This window comes from Protopterus annectens, chromosome 4.part0, assembly GCF_019279795.1.
Source record: "Protopterus annectens isolate FY-2018-M chromosome 4.part0, PAN1.0, whole genome shotgun sequence".
Taxonomy (NCBI): domain Eukaryota; kingdom Metazoa; phylum Chordata; order Ceratodontiformes; family Protopteridae; genus Protopterus; species Protopterus annectens.
In genome coordinates, this window is record NC_056733.1 from 762,404,302 (window position 1) to 762,423,434 (window position 19,133).

At 44.7% G+C, this 19,133-nt stretch overlaps 1 protein-coding gene across 5 annotated transcripts in view; it reads right to left on the reverse strand.

Annotated features, from left to right (window-relative positions):
• The window catches only part of FBRSL1 (fibrosin like 1), a 3,021,780-nt gene that overhangs the window by 22,000 nt on the left and 2,980,647 nt on the right, over positions 1-19,133 (reverse strand). For all 5 annotated transcript variants that reach the window (XM_044068722.1, XM_044068720.1, XM_044068719.1 and 2 more), the window contains one exon: positions 4,269-4,352. In XM_044068722.1, coding sequence (XP_043924657.1) covers positions 4,269-4,352 — 84 coding nt within the window. The remainder of the gene's footprint in view (positions 1-4,268; positions 4,353-19,133) is intronic.

Below are 19,133 nucleotides of genomic sequence, written 5' to 3' on the forward strand. Positions count from 1 at the left end.
CTGTGTCCAGCAGTGCTCCCAAGAAAATGATCTTCCTGGAGGGTGTTTGCTTTGATTTCTTCTCGTTGATGGTGTATTCTAAGGAGGTTAGGAGGGTTTTGACAAAGAGAAAGTCCTTGAGGAGCTTTTCTCTGCAGTCTGCCTGAATGAGGCAGTCATCCAGATAAGGGTAAATTTGTATATTTTTCTGCCTGCAGAAGGCTATGGCCGGGGCTAAGCATTTGGTGAATACCCTGGGAGCAGTAGATAAGCCAAAGGGTAGCGCAGAGAACTGAAAGTGTTGCTGTGAGCCTGCTCTGAAGCGAAGGAATTTTCTGCAGGATTCCCCTTATGGGGATGTGGAGGTAGGCATCTTTTAGATCTAGGGTTACTAACCAGGCATTTTTTTGTCGGCATAGGCAGCAGCTGTTGTAAGGTTAGCATTTTGAATTTGGGGACCACTAGGAAGGTGTTCAGGATGGATTGATCCAGTGACGAGGCACCAAGTGCCGTCTTTTTTGGGAACCAGGAATAGTCTGGAGTAAAAGCCTTTGCCTGTTTGATCTGAGGGGACAGGTTCTACTGCCCCTTGGGATATGAGAGTTTGGACTTGTTTTAATGCCTCTGCCCACTGATGTGGAGGCAAGTCTGGGTACCCTCTTGGAATTGGGAGTTCGTTGAAGGAGAATTTGTATCCCTGAAAAATTACCTTTAAGACCCAATGGTCCTTTGTTACAGAGAGCCAATTTTCTTTGCAGAGGGAGAGCCTTCCTCCTAGTTTTTGGTGAGCAAAGAGAGGGCAGAGGGGGTAGAGGGAGTCTCTGAGAATTTTTGCCATAGAGTGATGTCTTAGAACTCTCTGCCTTTGGAGTGGGAGTGCTCCACTGTTTGGTTCTCTGCTGTCCCTGGGGTGGGAGTTTGGGTGGTCTGTGCCTGCGGGGCTTACTCTGTCCCTGTCTACTAGGTGCAGGAAAGGACCAGTGTTTTGAGGGAAAATTCCTGCTGAACCCAAGAGGTTGTACCTGAAGGAAATCTTTTACTGTTTACATAGATTTTCCTTTGTCTTCCATCTTCTTAAGCACCTCTTCTGATTTTTCTCCAAACAAGCAGTCCTTATCCAAGGGTGCATCAATTAATTTAGATCTGACATCATCAGGAAGAGGTTGTTCTTTCAACCATACATGTCTCCCAATGACAGATCCTGACACTGCTGCCCTGCTAGAGGCTTCTAGGGCATCACATCCACAGTGTAATGAGTGTTTAGCCACTTGACAAGTACAGTGCAGTAAATCTGCTAACTCTTTTGAAATGGCAGAGTCAGGAAAGGTAGAAATTTTGTTTTAACAGTTTCAAAGTGTGTTGTTGATATTTTAACATGTGGCACTGACAGATGAAAGCTCTAAAAGCCAAGGTAGCAGAGGTGTATACTTTTTTACCCCATCTGTCCACAGCTCTGGAGTCCTTGTCAGAAGGAGTAGGATTCTTTGTAGAACTAGCCTTAGCTCCTTTTGGTCCCTGTGTAATGACTTCCGGTTCTGCAACAGGATTTCTGTACAGGTATTTGTGAGAATTTGGTACTCTGTAAAACCTGTCAGGTTTTCTGGGAGCAGGTGGAAGGGAGTCAGGAGTTAAACTGGATTCCTGGAAGACATTATCAGCCACCTCTAAGATAGGAGGAATGGCCAGAGGTCTGTGCTGGGGCAGGTCTAGAAACTCTCTTAGTCTTTTCTTAGACTGAGGGAAGTTCTGGGATTCCCAGTGGAAATGTTCCCCGAGGGTGTGAAGGGTTTCCCCAAAGGAAAGATCTTCTGGTGGGGAGGCAGAGGGAATGGATTCCTCTGCATCTGAATCCTCAATCAGTTAGAGGTTGTTGTTTCTCTACAAACTCTGAATAATCAGATTCCTCAGAATCCTGTTCTGTGAGTATAGCAGGAGAAAGATCTCTCTTCTTTTTAGAAGTTGTGGCCTGACTACCCCTGATAAGGGAGATAAGATCCTCTGCCATTTTAAGCATTTGAGTTTGGGGAGGAGGAGCAAGATTAACATGGTGGCTAGAGGTAGTTTTCCTGGGAATGGCCTTGCATGTAGGCCTAAGTGAATCCATTGGTCTGAGAGGAACGGTAGTCAGAAGAGAAGACATCGTTTTTTGTCTGGAATCGGTAGTGCAAAAGGCCTCCTCGGAAGCTGGTGCCTGCATTGCAGCTCCGGACCCAACCGAGGCAGAGATAACTAAAGACGAAGAAGACTTCTGCAGCATACTGGACTCCGAAAGGGTCTCAGTAGAGGCCTGTGAAGGTACTGAATTGGGCATCAGGGGCTGCGAAAACGCCTCACTGAATTCCAGAGAACTGACAACCTGTTTAGCGGTAGTGTCATCAGAAGGCTTGGCCTTGTGTGGTCTGTCTCTAATTTTATCCTTACATTTCTTCGGAATGTCTACGGAAGGTTGTCGGACTGATGCCATTTCAGAATGGGAAGATGGAAGACGAAAATCCCTGGGTACAATAAAAGCTCTACAACGAATGGTTCTCGCATTAAAGAGGGCAGAGAACCAGCAACAGGGGACATTGTGATCTGGGCCTAAACAAGTGAGACAGTACGAGTGGAAGTCTTGGAGTGGTATTTGCTTTCCACAGGTAAGACAATTGTTAACTTTTTCAGACATCAGTTAGTGCAAGAAAAAAAGGAACCCCAACGGGGTACTTAGCTTTAGAGGTTTTCAGCTGTAAATCAAAACTCTGGTAGCGACCGACTGGCACACTTGCGAACTGCTTCTGCTACTGGCTCCACGGCAAGAAAGACTGATGTAATGGCATCGGCTGCCCTCTTTTATATCACTGACTACCTGACGTCAGGCAGCATGCGACAGCAGCAGACGCAGAAAAACATTGACTCTGGTATTCGGGCTGGCCGAGGGCTACCACAGCAGGGATAACTGCACAGGTGATGACTGCAACAGTGAAACACGAAGAACATCAGCAAGATAGGCTATTTTTTTTTTTTTTAAAGTTTTTGACCCCAGTAGCCCTTTAATGAGGCTTCCAGTTCTCCTCCTCCTTACAAAGCTGGTTAGCACTAACCCTTGTTAAACAAAACGCTTTACCATGGCTGAGCTCCATAGCACAAAGGGATAAATCACTGACTATTTCATGAACAATATGGAATCAGTTAGCACATTAAAACCTCAAGAACCAGCCAATTAACTGCAGAATTAAGCAAATGATGCCACCTCACTCATTCTTTAGGGGTTGGGGGTGAGGCATCTAGGCTTGCTGCAGTTCTGACAAAATCGCTAGCCACAGAGAGTCATGATAGGGGCTCATGCGTCAAACATCAAACAGCATACATTGTAGCTGAGGTCGGGCAAGCATGGAAAATTTATGTTCAGGGCCCAGTACTGGTCAACTGTCATAAGAATGTAACTAGAAAATGTCTCCCATGGCTGTCTGCATGGCATCCACCCCCTCTAAGGGCTGCCATCTGTCACTGCATACAGAGGAACATGATGCCTCCCTGAAAGCTAAACATGCTAGTCTGATGTTAACATTACTATAAGGAACAAAGTGAACTGGACTTTGCTGACTAGGACACCTGGGCACAGATTATTCAGACAATTCATCTTGTTACTTCATAATCACGTCTATGTGATATGCAGGAAGCAAAAACATTAGTGGAATGGTGTGTGTGTGTGTATTTCCAGCCACTGCCTTTATTTCGAGTTGCATATGACACAATGTACAGTGCTATAAAGGTGTTGGCATGTGTCAACAGGACACTGGTGGACCCCACAGGAGTACAACACTGAATAACAGAGAAAATTCATCTTTATAAGTGAAAACAAAGGGACTACAGAAGCAAACGATAAAATATAACAACTTTCAACATAATAAATTTAAGTTAAGAAAAGCGATATAAATGAATGGTCTTTACAAAGCAAGCGTTAACACACACCTCAACTGTAGCAGCACAACATTCTGTGCAAAAAAAATAAATGGAGTTTACTGGAAAAAACATGCAGAATAAGTTTCAGTTGAAGGCATGATAATTCAGGAACGGCAGGACTTGAGCATTATATGGAATGTTAAATTGAACAATATTTCAGCAGTCATACTTGTATAATGCATGAAAAAGTATTTGTAATGGTAATTTTTTTTCTTTTATAACCGAATGAGTATGCATGCCACTATGTAATATGTAAAATTAATAAAGATATTTAAAATGATTGTGTGTAGAAGTTGCTGGCTTCATTTATATGACATTTGAAAAACTTGCAGCATGGGGAAACTTACCGAGTGTGTGAGCTCCTAACCCTCCAAAGGCACTGCTGCTCAGATTTCCAAGGCCGCCAAAAGAACCTGGCCTGCTGAATGGATCTGAAAAAAACAAGGATTTCAAATATTTTGGTCATGCCTACTGGAAAGATAACGGATACTCATTGTTCTCATCTGTACTAGATTTGAGGAAGTACAGTGTAGACAATATTTAACTACAAGACTATTATCCTTGAGTGTGAGATAAAGCTTCAAGTTTACCATATTCTCTACAGCTGAGTGTATGGAGCACCGTCTTTAAAGTAATAAAATACAATTTCTAAAGATTAACTCGTTTTGCTGCACTACTGTTTTGTCTGCTAGCTAGAATCTTAAGCCTAAAACTCCATCCCCAGTTCTAACTCTAAAACCATATGTCTAACCCTAAAACTCTTAACTCTGATGGCAACACTAAAATGCCACCTCTAACTATAATCCTAAAAGCCATATGTCTAACATACTAATGTTAAGTTGTCAATCTCGCCTTCATTCTTGCTGGATGGGTTCGGAGCCGAACCTCGGCTCCGACTCGGCCTATTACTAAAGCTCAAGAGCTATTTTTACCGGCTTGAGGCTATCCTATGTCCCATAATGCTAGGCGTGATATACCCAGATCTCGTTTGCCGCTTCAGTTACAAGGTTGCGTCTTTTTGCCGGCTCAGGTTGTATTAAAATTTTTTATTGGTTTTAGTCAGCTTTTTGGGTCAAAATATTAGCGATAGCATTTTATAGTTACTACCCTTTAGATCCTGGTTTAGGATTCCCTCTTAGGTAGTTTTGATACAGTTTTTTCCCCTCACCTAATAGTTAGGCCCTTGGCCAATCCTCTTTCATACTTATTTGTCTGTAGTTGTATGTGTGTGCTTAGTTAGATTGTATTAATAAGTTTGGGGTTATGTTATAATATTCTGGTCTGTTACAACTTTTTTGTGTGTGTGTTTTCGGTGATTGTGACTAGACCTCCCTTAGTTGTCCTTGTCTGCCAGTCATCCCTTTTTCAGGATGTCTAACGACACTAAGGTCTCGGACTTCAAGAAGTGTGACTCGTGCTGTCAGAAGATGTCTCTGACAGACGGTCACGCTTCTTGTGTATATTGCTTGGGCCCTCTGCACCTGCAGGACTCTTGTTCTGTCTGCCATGCGTTCAGCCCAAGAGTCCTGCAGAAATGCAGAAACAAGCTTATTTTGAGAGGCTTGTTAAAGCCTGAAGGTTCCCCAGCTAAGCCTTCGTCAGGTACACCTTCTAAGCCCGCCAAACCGTCGGCTCCATGTTCGGAGCAGTCGCCGAGCAGTGCTACTACTACCACTACATCGGTTCCGGCCGGAACCGATGACTCGAGGCCTCAGTCGGCACCGACTCTGCTGTCGGAACCGTCTTCGAGCAAGAAGCGTTCCAGGTCTCCTTCCCTGGAATCGGTCCATTCGGCTCCGAAGTCTCCCTTGTTATCGGAGCTGAGTCACAGGTCTCATTCCTCTCGGTCTTCCAGGCTGTCAGATCATGACCTCGAGAGGGTGGTTAGCAGACTACTTAAGTCGCAGGCGCTGGCCCAAATGTTGCATAGCCCTCCTCATCAGGCAGTGGCTTTCACTACTACCTCTTCGATTCCTCCTCCGACTCTTCCTGTGAGTTCAGAGCCAGAGATCGTAGGGGTTGTGACCGTCGGAGCCGATACCACCCCTTTCGGCTCCCTCGTCGGCTCCGATCTCTTCCTTGGTTCCATCCTTGGAGGGATCCGGGTGCCGGGACTCTCTCGTCGGCTCCGAGGGGGCGAGTGGCATCGGACCCTTGTCTGACCCCGTTCTCCCTCTCGGGGCTTTGGCGCAGGTGAGTTCGGCCCCGACATCGGCCTCGGAGCCATCCCTCTCGGTGCCGGGAGGAGTCCTTGTCTCTTCGGAGCAGGGACCCCCTTCCCTGCCTGATAGGGGCGCCTTTGAGGACGTGAGGAGTGTGCTGGTCCCCGTGCCTGCTCCACGGTCGGCTCCTTCGGCTCCTCCCTCTATGGTGCCTGCTTCAGTCTTTACCCGCTCTCTCGATCCCGAGCGTGGAGAACCGATGCTACAGGTAGCCCCATTGGGCATATCCTCCTCTTCCGAGGCCTCCCCTGATCCTTCAGGGGAGCCCCCTCGAAAGAGAAAATGCAAGAGGAAGCATGTAGACTCCCCTGAGTCAGTCACATCGGACACTGACTTGGATGACTCAGAGGGGTCCCCAAGGCCCCCCTCTGAGGATCTCTCATTTTCTGACATCCTGGAGATTCTTAAGCAGAGGGGAAACTGGTCTGCTCTTAACTCTTCTGAGGACGAGTTGGCTACCTGGATGCGTTTGGTTCTCACCCTTCCACCTCCTGGGTGTCTCCGCCTTTCGACCCGCTCATGGATGTGGTGGCTCGAAAGGCGTGGACGGCTCTGGATACTATGGAACCAACTCCCCGGAGGCCTACAAAATTTATTACAGCGCCTTCTGACAAGCAGTTTCTAACTAAGGGCATCCCTGTTGATGCCATGGTGGTGGCGGTGGCCACTAAAAAGGAATTGGCTGACCCTTCAGTACCTGTCCATCCTCCTAATAAGGAATCTAGGACTATGGACAGGTATGGCAAGCGGATGTTTTCCTCAGCAACCTTTGCTATGCGGTCGCTGAATTATTTGTGCCATTTCACCCGTCTCCAGAGAGACCTCCTCAAGAAACTGGGTGATACCTTACAGGACCCATCAGCTGCGGGGTCTCAGGAAAAGATCAACTCCCAGCTGGGGACCCTAAACTCTATTGTCAACTCCTCCATGCGGCTCATTTCCTATGCAGCCGATGGAGCAAGTAGGGCTGCAGGCACGGGCGTCGCTCTAAGGACACATGCCTGGATCCGGCTTTGCAATTTTGCTGATCCCTTCAACGCGTCCTTCACTAACACCCCCCTTTGATGGTTCTGCCCTGTTTGGACCTCAAGTGAAGGATACATTGACCAGGTGCGAGCAGAAAGGCAAGACTCTCTCTGCCATAGGAGTCCATTTTTCTACCCCTTCTAGACCATACCCTAAGGATCAGAAAGGTGGGAAAATGTGGTTCCACAAACCTCAAGGAGTACTGCCTGACGCACGTGGTGAGCTTCCCTCCAGAGGCAGAGGAGGGAACAATAACAGATGCCACCCGAGGGGCAGGGGGGTCCGCAGAATCAGGGTAGCAGAGAATCCTTCTCTGACAAACCCTTCCAGCACCCCTGAGGAGCTGCCCGACTGTCCACCTTCGGAGGCAGTCGGGGGAAGACTATCACTGTACCCAGAAGCCTGGCATTCCCTCACGCAAGACATTTGGGTACGGTCGATCATATCCGAGGGTTATGAAATTCCCTTTATTCATACCCCACAACCGCCAAAAGGGTCCCTTCCAGACGTTCCACCCGGTCTGAGGGATCAAGCAGCGCTAGAAATTTCAAAGCTGCTAGAAAAAAGAGCCATCCAGCCAGTCCCAGCAGACCAGCAAGGATCCGGAGTCTACTCCAAGTTATTTTTGGTACCAAAAAAGACAGGGGACTGGAGACCTATTTTGGATCTCAGCAGGCTGAACAAGTCTGTTCAAAGAACGAAATTCCGGATGGTCACGCTTCAGTCCATTCTACCCTACCTGGGTCAGGACAATTGGATGTGCTCTATAGACCTTCAGGATGCGTACTATCATATCAAAATGAACAGGCGCTCCAGGAGGTTTCTCCGCTTCTGGCTGGGAGCTAGTCACTACCAATTCAGAGCCCTGCCCTTTGGCCTCACCACAGCCCCCAGGGTGTTTACCAAATGCATGGCAGTGGTTGCGGCTCACCTGAGACGAAAAGGATTCCAGGTGTTTCCATACTTAGACGACTGGCTCCTTACTGCCACCACCAAGCGTCAGCTACTTCATTCCAGAGATTACACCCTCAAAATTTGCAAAGAGCTAGGTATCTCTATAAACTCCGAAAAGTCTGCCTTGTCAGTCTATTACCTTCATAGGCGCAGTTTTAAACACTGTGGAACTGTCAGCAAAACTGCCTGTACAAAGGATTTCAGACATTCGAGGTCATGTTCAAATCCTACTACAAGAGAGCAGAGTCCAGGCCAGATTCGTACTAAAAACCCTAGGTCTCATGGCAGCAGCTATCACATTACTCCCCCTAGCTCGCTTTCACATGCGGATCCTGCAATGGATGCTGTTTTCCCAGTGGTCCTTTCAACAGCTTCCAATGTCACACAGCATTCTAATCACTCAGTCATGCAAAAGACACCTTTCATGGTGGATGGTCTCCCCTCAGGTTCTTCAGGGCAGACCCTTTGTCCTTCCTCCTCCTGTGGCTACTGTGACAACGGATGCCTCCCTGATCGGGTGGGGGGGCATTTTCAGGGCAGGACAGTCCAGGGCACATGGCAGCCTTTCGAAAGCCACCTGCACATAAATGTCTTGGAAATGAGAGCGGTGCTTTTAGCGTTGCAGGCCCTTCAAGACTCTCTACCCACCGGGACTATTGCAATTCACCTATTGCAATTCAGACAGACAATATGTCTGTAGTGTGGTACATTAACAAGCAGGGCGGAACCAGGTCCTACCCCCTATGTCGAGAAGCACTCAGACTGTGGCAGTGGGCAATCTCTTCTCAATGGTTTCTGGTAGCAACGCATATCCCCGGGAAGTCCACCGTCATAGCGGACAGGCTGAGCAGAGCCATTCTCATGCCCCACGAGTGGTCTCTCAACCAGCTAGTAGCAAAAAAAATCTTCAGGAGGTGGGGTCAGCCTTGCTGCGATCTTTTTGCAACCCCTCAAAACAGCAAGTGCCCAGACTTCTTCACCCTCTTCCCTCTCCCAGGTCTTCCCCCCCAGAGATGCTCTAGTCCACGATTGGCCCCGGGGTCTTCTGTATGCTTTGCCCCCCTTTCCCTTAATTACTCACCTAATCAACTGTTTTGAGATCCAGAATGATCCTTGTTGCCCCTTACTGGCCTCGACAAATTTGGTTCCCGTTCCTGCAACGTCATCTACTAGATCAACCCTGGCATCTGGACCGAGCGCCAGATCTTCTGACACATTAGTCGGGCGGGCTGCATCAATCTCTCCAATCGCTCAACCTCACAGCTTGGTTGCTCCACTTCCAACCCTAGCCAGGCTTCCCTCAATCTCTCATTCAGTTCGTGACATCATCCTTGCTTCACATAAGTCTACTACCAGAAAGACTTATGCTAGCAAATGGAAGCATTTCTCTGTTTGGGCAGGGGAGAAACAAGTTGACTCTTTTACAGCCCCTGTCCATACAGTCTTAAAAGAGTTTTTGGCAGAACTTTTTCAAATGGGATCTTCTTCAGCCACCATCAGAGTTCAGTTCGCAGCCATTGCGAATTTTCACGTTGGGTTGTCAGAGACCAGCATTATGTCACACAAACTTTGTAAAGCCTTTCTAAAAGGAACCCTCTTACTTAGGCCCCGGGTAAAAGATCCTCCCCCCACCATGGGACCTAAATTTGGTGCTGCCGTCTTTAATTCTCCCTCCTTTTGAACCTGCGGCTTCCTGTTCATTAAAGTTGCTCTCTTGGAAAACTGTTTTTAGTAGCCATCACTTCAGCGAGAAGGGTATCAGAACTTCAAGCCCTTTGTGTTCGGCCTCCTTACCTTGTTTTTCATAAAGATAGAGTGTCACTTAGGACTAATCCGTCCTTTTTACCCAAAGTACTCTCTGATAAAAATCTGAATCAGACCATCGATCTTCCTGTTTTCTTCCCACTTTATACCAATAGGTCTGAACGGAAGTTACATTGTCTAGACGTTCACCGTCAATTACGCTTCTACCTGGATAGAACCAAGCAAAAGAGGAAATCAGAACAGCTGTTCCTGTCTTACGCAGAAGGGAAACAAGGTCTGCCAATTTCCAAAGTAACCTTGTCCAGGTGGTTGACCTCTGTTATCATGTTGATTTACCAATTGAGGCTTGAGCTCCCTATTAAGCCCAGAGCTCATTCAACCAGAGCATTAGCTTCTTCAGTAGCCTTTCAGGCAAGATTGCCAATGGATTCCATTTGTGCAGCGGCCACATGGGCCTCTCCTCATACCTTCATTTCTCATTACAAGCTGGACATGACCTCTAGAAGTAGGGCTGATTTTGGTTCCACTGTACTCAAGAGTTTGTTCCATTGAGCCACCCAGGACTAAGGTGCTAGGGACGCTGTCCCATCCAGCAAGAATGAAGGCGAGATTGACAACTTAACATTGAGAAGTTATGTACTTACCATAACATTCCATGTTAGTTGTCTTCTTCTCGCCTTCTTTCTTGCGTCCCACCCTCCATCCCCCTAGCCTGGCAAGACAGAGAGTATCTTCTGAGATGTGTTATCAGGAGAGTTATCTCCTTAGCTACCTCTCTTCCTTTTCTTGGTAACTCTTAAAGAGTTTTATATACTTAGACATATAGAAGTAGATATATATATATATATATATATATATATATATATATATATATTCTCTGTCATGGTGGGGACATGTATGTCCATAGTGTTAGCTATCAAACGAGATCTGGGTATATCACGCCTAGCATTATGGGACATAGGATAGCTTCGAGCTGGTAAAAATAGCTCTCGAGCTTTAGTAATAGGCTGAGTCGGAGCCGAGGTTCGGCTCCGAACCCATCCAGCAAGAAAGAAGTAGAGAAGAAGACAACTAACATGGAACGTTATGGTAAGTACATAACTTCTCATTCTAATACAAACCCAAAAACTTTACTTTGGAACAGTATGGTAAAGTGAATCACTTATTTAATTACAATCATTTTACCTCAGAATTGGCACAATGTTCACATTCTTTGTGTAAATGAAAGTTATGTACTTACCATAACAATAGATCCATGTTATCTGCTTCCATCCTTCTCAACTGATGGGTGTTTGGATGCAACATCAAGCACTCAACGGACTTCTGGATCCAGGACTCAGGCTCCTCCCCTTACCCACAACTTCCCTCCATCTACTAAATTACCTCAGATCACGTTTGCCTGCTTTCTACACTAAGGGGCATCTATACCACTACAAAGGAAGGGTCATGCCTATAATTAAAAGTAAACTTGGTATACAGACCACAGCTGTAATATGACAAGGCTCCACTGACATCAGTGCAGTCACCCCAGAGCAAAGAAACTGTGTAAATGGAACTGGCAGGGGGATGGAGGGAGGGAAAGTTGAGGACGACGGAAGCAAACAACATTGATCTTTCATTATGGTAAGTACATTCCCTTAATATCATAATAATAATTACCACAAGAAGTGTCAGGAGTCAAGCCTTGAAATTTGCAGAACCATAATTTGGTTCCTGAAAGAGGTCCACTGAGGGGTAGAAAAGCGTAATTTAATGGCAGGCAAGTTTTTTTCCATCCTGTTCACTTCTAGACAGCATTCCTTTAATCTTAGGTCCAAACAGAGTGAACCCATCACAGGGAGCATTAATGAAGGATGCTTTAAAGTACTACATGAAGTCACAGCCACACATTGAAGCATGCCGGTGCACAGCTATGCTGGTGCTTCCTTGCTGTCGAATTGATGTCAGCCACATTAGAAATAAGGCACATGGACACATTCAACAAACATAAGGGTAGCCAACTGAAAGTGTGTTACATGGGCGAAGTAGTTCAGCTCCCTTAGATCAAAGGTCACTGTAGCACGCACCTGCTATCAAATCTGTCCAACTTTCCTGGACTCTACTAGAGGAATGGACAGACCTCTCCAGAACCAGTTCTTTCTTGGTGGCTGCCATGGGACCCTTGCTCCAGAAGGGCTTATCTTTTGGAGAAAATATCATCTTACTGGGCTTATGGAAGATCAACTCAACCACATCCAGTTCCTTCCAAGCCCACTTCAAACCAGGTCTACCAGTGCACTGGTAGTGAGGCCACCTGAGAAGTAGACAGGCCAGCCCCAAAAGCCTCTAGGAATACCATGTCCTCCTGTTAGGGGGCATCTGTGGACTACCCCCCCAATTCTGTCTCACCGACTGCAGTACCTCACCAAAGGAGGGATCTCTCCTCACTGAAATCAGCATCTTAAGTGAGGGACTCTGAGTGGAATCCACAAGCCTCCTTTGGCAGGCATGCTTGCAGCGTACTCCACAGCAGCTCTAGAGAAGATTCCGAAGCAGATGGACAGTCCACAACCTGGACTGCCTTGACACTTCAAGGGGATTGTTGTCTCAACATGACAGGAAGTGAGGACAGAGGAAGCAAAGAACCTAGTGTAGAGGCAGGGCCAAAGAGTGGGGAAAGGAAGTCTGCTCCCTAGACAGTGAAAGCACTCTCTCAGAGGCCTCGAATGAGGACACCAAGACAGGCCCTGAAGTGCTTCCCATAAGTTCAGGGGAATTCGACATAGTGAAGCTCTGACAACCCATTCAGCTGAGATCTGAAGCAGATGATGGAGCCAAGTTGTCAAGAGCTGAAGTGCCAAGAGGGAGGGATAGATCTGAAAGCTTTGGAGTCAACCCCAACCCTCTGGCACCAGGCTCTGATCCCTTGGTCAATAAGAACGGGTCTACATTAGAAGCATGAAAAGGCTTCTTAGCGAATACGGAAACAGCTAAACATATTCATCGAATCGCATTTAACCGATTCAATGACTATGTCATAGGGCAAGGAGATAGTTGGCCAACTTCATGGAGTTGCCCTTTCCTTCCCTATAGTACGATCTCGGAGTTGGTATATTTAGTTAGGGCAGTGTGGGGGGCAGAGCCCCCCATGTTGGGTGGTATGGGGGTGATGCCCCCCTCCTGTTTATGGTGTTAAATTATTTTTTTTAGCGAACAGTCGCGCAAGTTTTTTTCCCTAGGGAAAATTTCGATTACGTGGCCATTTGCTATTGTCAGGTTTCGTGCATTGTGTGTGGACTTGTGTAGTCGCACATATGTACTCTCAGTCTTATAATACAGACCCATAAGAACAACCTTAAACAGTATTACAAATACTACAATTTTAACTATAATTATAACTATACTATAACAACAAGCAATATTAATGCTAAAGAAGCTAAAAGGCACTATAAACAGAGGGCGGGAAAAAATAATTGGCTCTCATGAGAAAGGTCAAAAAGGACACCTAAAGAGAATATCCTAAGCTGAAAGGTTACGAAACAAAGCACTTACATGATACCAAGTTCTTTCACACAATGAGCCAAGAGATCTGTTTCTGTAATATTTGAGCGGCAAACAAGATCTGGAGGTAATTCAGTAGATGAAGGGAAATTATTGGTACGGGAAAGAGCCTGAGCCTTAGATCCAACAGTCTGTAAAGTGGTTGATGTCAGATCCGGTCATAGGCTAGGACTTAGAGCCCATCAGTTGATGACGGCCAAAAGAGACAACATTGGATATCGTGGCTACACTACTTCCACCAAGCAACTAGTTGCTAGCTAAAAAGGTAACCATGACCATTAAGGCAGTGGTCTTCAAAAACCTGAAGTAACTTTGAGGCATGGGAGAGAAATCTCTGAAATGCATCTATTTACTGGGAGAATTAAGGAGGCTCTCACTAGGAGCCACATTCTTGGTGCTGGACAGAGACAGTTTTACAGTAGATTACTGACGGTAGTTCAAGAAGAGTGGCAGCCGACTAGAATTTTCTATTTGGCAACAGAGGGAGGAAGCTAAAATCTGCCTTTAACTGAATTTAACATTCTACTTTACTTGCTTACTTTTCATGCTTCGCCCCATGTCCTCATCTACGCATCTATGGATTACCTCTCTACAATCCACTCCATTAGTTCACTTCAATGATCCACTACTCTTCATTAGAAACCAGTTTTTCAGGTACAGGGCACAGCTGATTTCTGCAGTCTGCTGTCTGTACCCTTCCTCATGTCTCCTACTCAGGATGACCCCTTCACAGCTCCGTGAGATGATTTTGGGCATATTATGTTTCCACAATGTTGCGTGCCTCTAGTGACAAAAGTCCCAGCTCCTCAAGCTTTTGCCCATACCTTCACCCCTCAATCACAGGCACAGGGTTTCTTGACCTCAGTGCAGTCTTCCTTCACTTCCTCTTGGAAAAACAGCATGCAGATACTGTCATGTCTTTTGCTGATAAAAATGCACGTGTCAGCACCTGAGGCCTATACAGTACCTCCAGGACTGACCATCAATTTGTTTCATCCTGAAAGGATGTGCCAGTGGCCACAGGTATGGTGGTCTCCAAAGGGGTTGCACCACAGGCCTGAGTCAAACAAGCAACTAGATAAGAAGGCTGCAAAAGTTTCTTGCCAACAAAGGTACATGTGAAACTGGAAGCAGGGGCTTTCTGACTCTGAAGTGGAGTAACTGGCTTCCCAAAGTTCTCTTCCAGGTGCTTCTCATACTTTTTCTCAGGAAAGTCGGTGGTTAGCCATTTGGAGCAACAGAGAAGATCACTGCTGCCTGGGCCAGGGAAGAGCAAACAACAGGACCATGACCTTGGCTGCCATTACAGTATAGTTGAAAAGGCATACAGGAGGTTCCACTGCCAAGGTATAATGAAGATATCCAATGCCAAGCTTTTGGGCCTGGGAATCCAGAGCAAAAGTTCTTCAGCTGTTAATTCTTATCCAGGGTGCAAATGGACACAAGGGGTAGGCACCACCTGTATGGTGGTGTACCAAACTACCCGTGTATCCATACTCCACTCACAGTTACTGATAAATGATCTGCTTAGATTGTCTGCAATTACATTCCATGCTGAGGGGTTGCAGACTGTCTGAGGAAGCAAATCCATTTGCATTGTCTGTTCCCAGACCATTGCAGTGGCCTGAACAGCTGGTAGAAATGAGAGCCCCTGTGCTTGCCTGTGTACTACATCACTGTAGTGCTGTCTGAGATGACTCATATGGGTTCTTACATCAACTATGACCTGAAGACATTCAGTGACAACATTTTTAATTTCTTTTACACTGATGTGCTTGTTTAGCAAGGCCCTGGCTCTAGATTCTGGACCGCCCTTTCACCGCTCTTTCAAATGTGCAACGTGCACCCCTGTCAAGTGAGGTCTGATGGGTCTGTGGTCAGAATCTGCTCAGGTTTTCTTAGCTCACTAGGAAAACTCCCTCGACAGCTGGAATGTCACTTGGAGTGGATGGCAGTGCTGCTGCCACAAGCTCTTTAGATTGCACTTCACTTTTATCATTTTCAGAATGGTCAGCAGTACTACAAAAAGTGATGCTGACATTTGGCCTAGGGCTGTGACCATCTTCGTGGCAGAAAATCTACCTCTTCTGGACTAACTCTCCTTAGGCAGGTAAGAAAGAAGGCTTTGGATACCTCTGGTGACATGGTGAATTCTGGAAGATTCTTTGTGAAGTCTAGGTTGGTCAGATGCTTCATTCTCAAGGGGAATGACCTGTGCACATCTCCTCTAACAAAAGGGCTTGGATAAGGCAATCACTCAGCTATGGGTTGATGTGGATGCCCTTTGTTCTCCGAAAGGAAACCACTTGGGCTAAGCACTAGATGAACACCCAAGGTGCCTCAGAGAGACCAAAAGCGAGGCAGGTGAGCTGGAAATGAATATCATCCACCTAGAATTTCAAGAAGTACATGCACCTCCTTTGAATATGAATGCAAATGCACATGTCCTTTAGCTCCAAAGTAACCAAAAGGACCCTCTAATAAAGCAACAAGAGAAAGGCTTGAAGAGTGCATGCATTTTGGCATGGATAACCTCAATTTCAGGCTAACTAAGGCTTGTGTTAGCAACTACATATTTAGCACAAATGTTCCTATTAGGAGGGTTAACAGCTTAAGGGGGTGCTCTAGATGTGTTTTTGAGGGTTTTTATTAAAACAAAAAGTTTTGTAAAATTTGGCATAGATTCCACTGATAAGACAAAAACTGTATAAAGGATTAACCTGCCAAACATCAATGGGTGCATGTATCTCAAAAGCTGGAATTAGACATTTCACAAAGCTGCCATATACAACAGGTGTGAGTAATGACTTCTTACCATAATGGTGACACTTTCCACATTATCTTGGAATATCAGTGGTCTCAATGGTATAGACAAAAAGGAAAGAATACGTAATTATATTAAGAAATGCAGAGTGCAATGCTACAGGAGAGACACCAGGAAAGAACCAGGCATGTGGATTTAATAAGGAAATTATTTCAGGATCAATATTCTGCATAATATCATGAACAAAGGAAAACAGGAGTACTTATATTAGTTGCTAGAAGAGCTCCGGTAATGATAGAAGAGGAAAAAAAAAAGATAATGGCAGATTTGTAGTAGTAAGGGGCTACTGACAAGACATGAGGATTACACTGGCATGTATTTATATTCCATGTAAAACTGCTAGTTTTGAGCTTAAAAAGTTTTTGGGAGAAAATCACTTTTCAACAGAGATTGCTACTTACAGGTGGGGACTGGAATTTGATTTGCAACAATGAAGATGCATCTGGGGGCCTAGACCGGAAAAAATAACAAAAGATGGTAGATTTCTGAGGAACTTTACGAAAATATTTGGCTTGGGCAGTAGCAGGCAATCAAGGGAGAATGTAAATATTCCCCAAGGTACAATAACTGAGCTAGACTTCATAGAAATTACATTTCACTGGAACATGTCTATTTAACTGAAAATTGATACACATCCAATAACTATTTCAGATCATGTGCCAATAATTACCAGAAAAAAGGCAGTGCAATGAAGTAAAAATGAGACACTGGTGCTTCCCAATCTACCAGTTAAAAAGAGAGGAATTTAATGAATGGGTAGTATAAATTATCATAGAGTTACCAGGGAAGAGAACGTTCTCCAGAAGTTATAGCTAGTGAATGGGATAAAAATGAAAGTGGAGTTTAACAATAGGGTACAAATAAAAGAAAAAGATCCGATTTAGAAGTAATAAGAATTACTTAGAGGGGCTGACAAATGTTTAAAGCTTACAAAATAAGGGGAATCTCACAGAACAAGAGAAAGCACACTTGCAGAGTGCTAAAGAGAACAGTGAAACAACTAACCACGAAACTAAAATAAAATACAACCACAAGGCCAGTGACCCCCAAACAGACTTTATTCAAATCTTAGCGCCTCGGCTTAAAGCCCTCACAGAGATTAAAAAGGCATAAATCACACTCAGTTAAATATACATCCTCATTAACACTTCAATTAACAATTAAAGAAAAACATCCAATAAAAATAATTCACTAATTACCTTACAATAACTTAAAAATTATTGCTAAAGACAGAAGTACCTGGATAATATACACGAGTTTAGAAAGACTGCTGTTAAGCAACTGTTTTTTTTTTTTGATAACTCCACAGCACAAAATCATTTGGCACAACATCTTGTGCAACAGAAAGTAGAAAGGGTTGTTGCCAAACTTATAGACCCTATAACAAGAAAAACAACCAGATATCCTCAAGAGGAGATATTTCAGAAATTTTATGAAAATTTGTATAATTAGTAGGACATATAAAACATTGCATGATAACTATAGGAATCAAGCAGAAGAGGTTGGAAAAGATTGGGAAGAGAGATTAGATGTGCAAGTCACAAAAGTTAGGACACACGTATGCCTCCAAAATGGACAGACTCTAGATGATTTAGGATTTTTGCTTGGAAGTGTTGCAAAGATACTTTTATGTCCCAAGCAGACTCCTCAGTCAGGAATACTAAAAAAGTGAGTGTAACTGCGGAAATGATTTTTCTGAGGTAGGACACAGAATCTAAATTAATTACACATAGTAAGGCCTTGTTAAGTTTAATTCTGGTGGCTGCTGAAAAAAGCAATTACTAGAAAATGGAAATCAAATCTAAACCAACTATACTTAAACTACTGAATAGTTTAAGAGATAAAAGAACAGGAAGTGGGATCTTTAGAAAATGCTAGGAGTAAAATACATAGAAAAAATGGAAACTGGGAATAATACATGAATTATGTTTTGGAGGAGGAATGAGGTTAATAAGGCAGGAACTGATTAATTTATGCATGCAGTGTTTCTTAGAATATAAGATATATAACAATAGATGTGATATAGAATGTTTGTAAATGTGAACTTGTTAACATGGTTTGATTACTTTTAAATAAATGCAAGTCTGACTTAATAGAGGTGCGAGGTGCATTTAAAGAACAGACAGAAAGGCTTGAAGGAGTATGTGCAACTTGGTAGTCCTCAGGAATACAGCTAGCTTGGACAGATCCAGTAACCTTTTTTGGTGGAGATGAGTATGTTAGAGGTAGCCTTTAGCAGCGTGGGGTTGGCAACTGACCTGGAACAAGGCCTTGATCTTCTGATGTAGGCTAGTCCTGACGTTTTGGGCTACACTAGCTAGAGTTATCTTTCCAAATGTAAGAGTTCATAACACCGTTTCTGGACATCAGAAACTTGAGATCAATCTCACTTAAAGATTCCATTATACGGGTAACACTGTCCCAAACAGATAGTTCCTGTAAGGGAGAACCTGGACTAACAGAATTCTCTTCCTCTGAGCCATAGTCCAAGGGGGAAGGGATTTGATGATCCACATCATAGGAATCAAGTTCCCTGGGTCTTTTAAAAAGAGTGGAAGACCAGGGGCAGCCAGGCACAGACACCCTTAAGAAAGCTTTACAGTTATTAAAGCATTAAACAGTAAAATCCTGTCATTCTTGTTGGAGAACCTTAACTGCAAGAGAAATATGCTTAGTTTTCTGTTTCTTTTTCTGTGGGATGTCCACATGAAACACCCTAGAAGGGTCAGACCCTTGGCGATGCTCAATAAGCATGGTAGGGATCCCCTCCCTTTTTAAAATCTGCAAAATCCCCCTCAGTCCCTTGGATATAATCAGCCAAGGTTCACCTCAACATCTGCAGCAGACATTTGTAAAGCCTCCGAGGATGTGTGAAAAGTCGG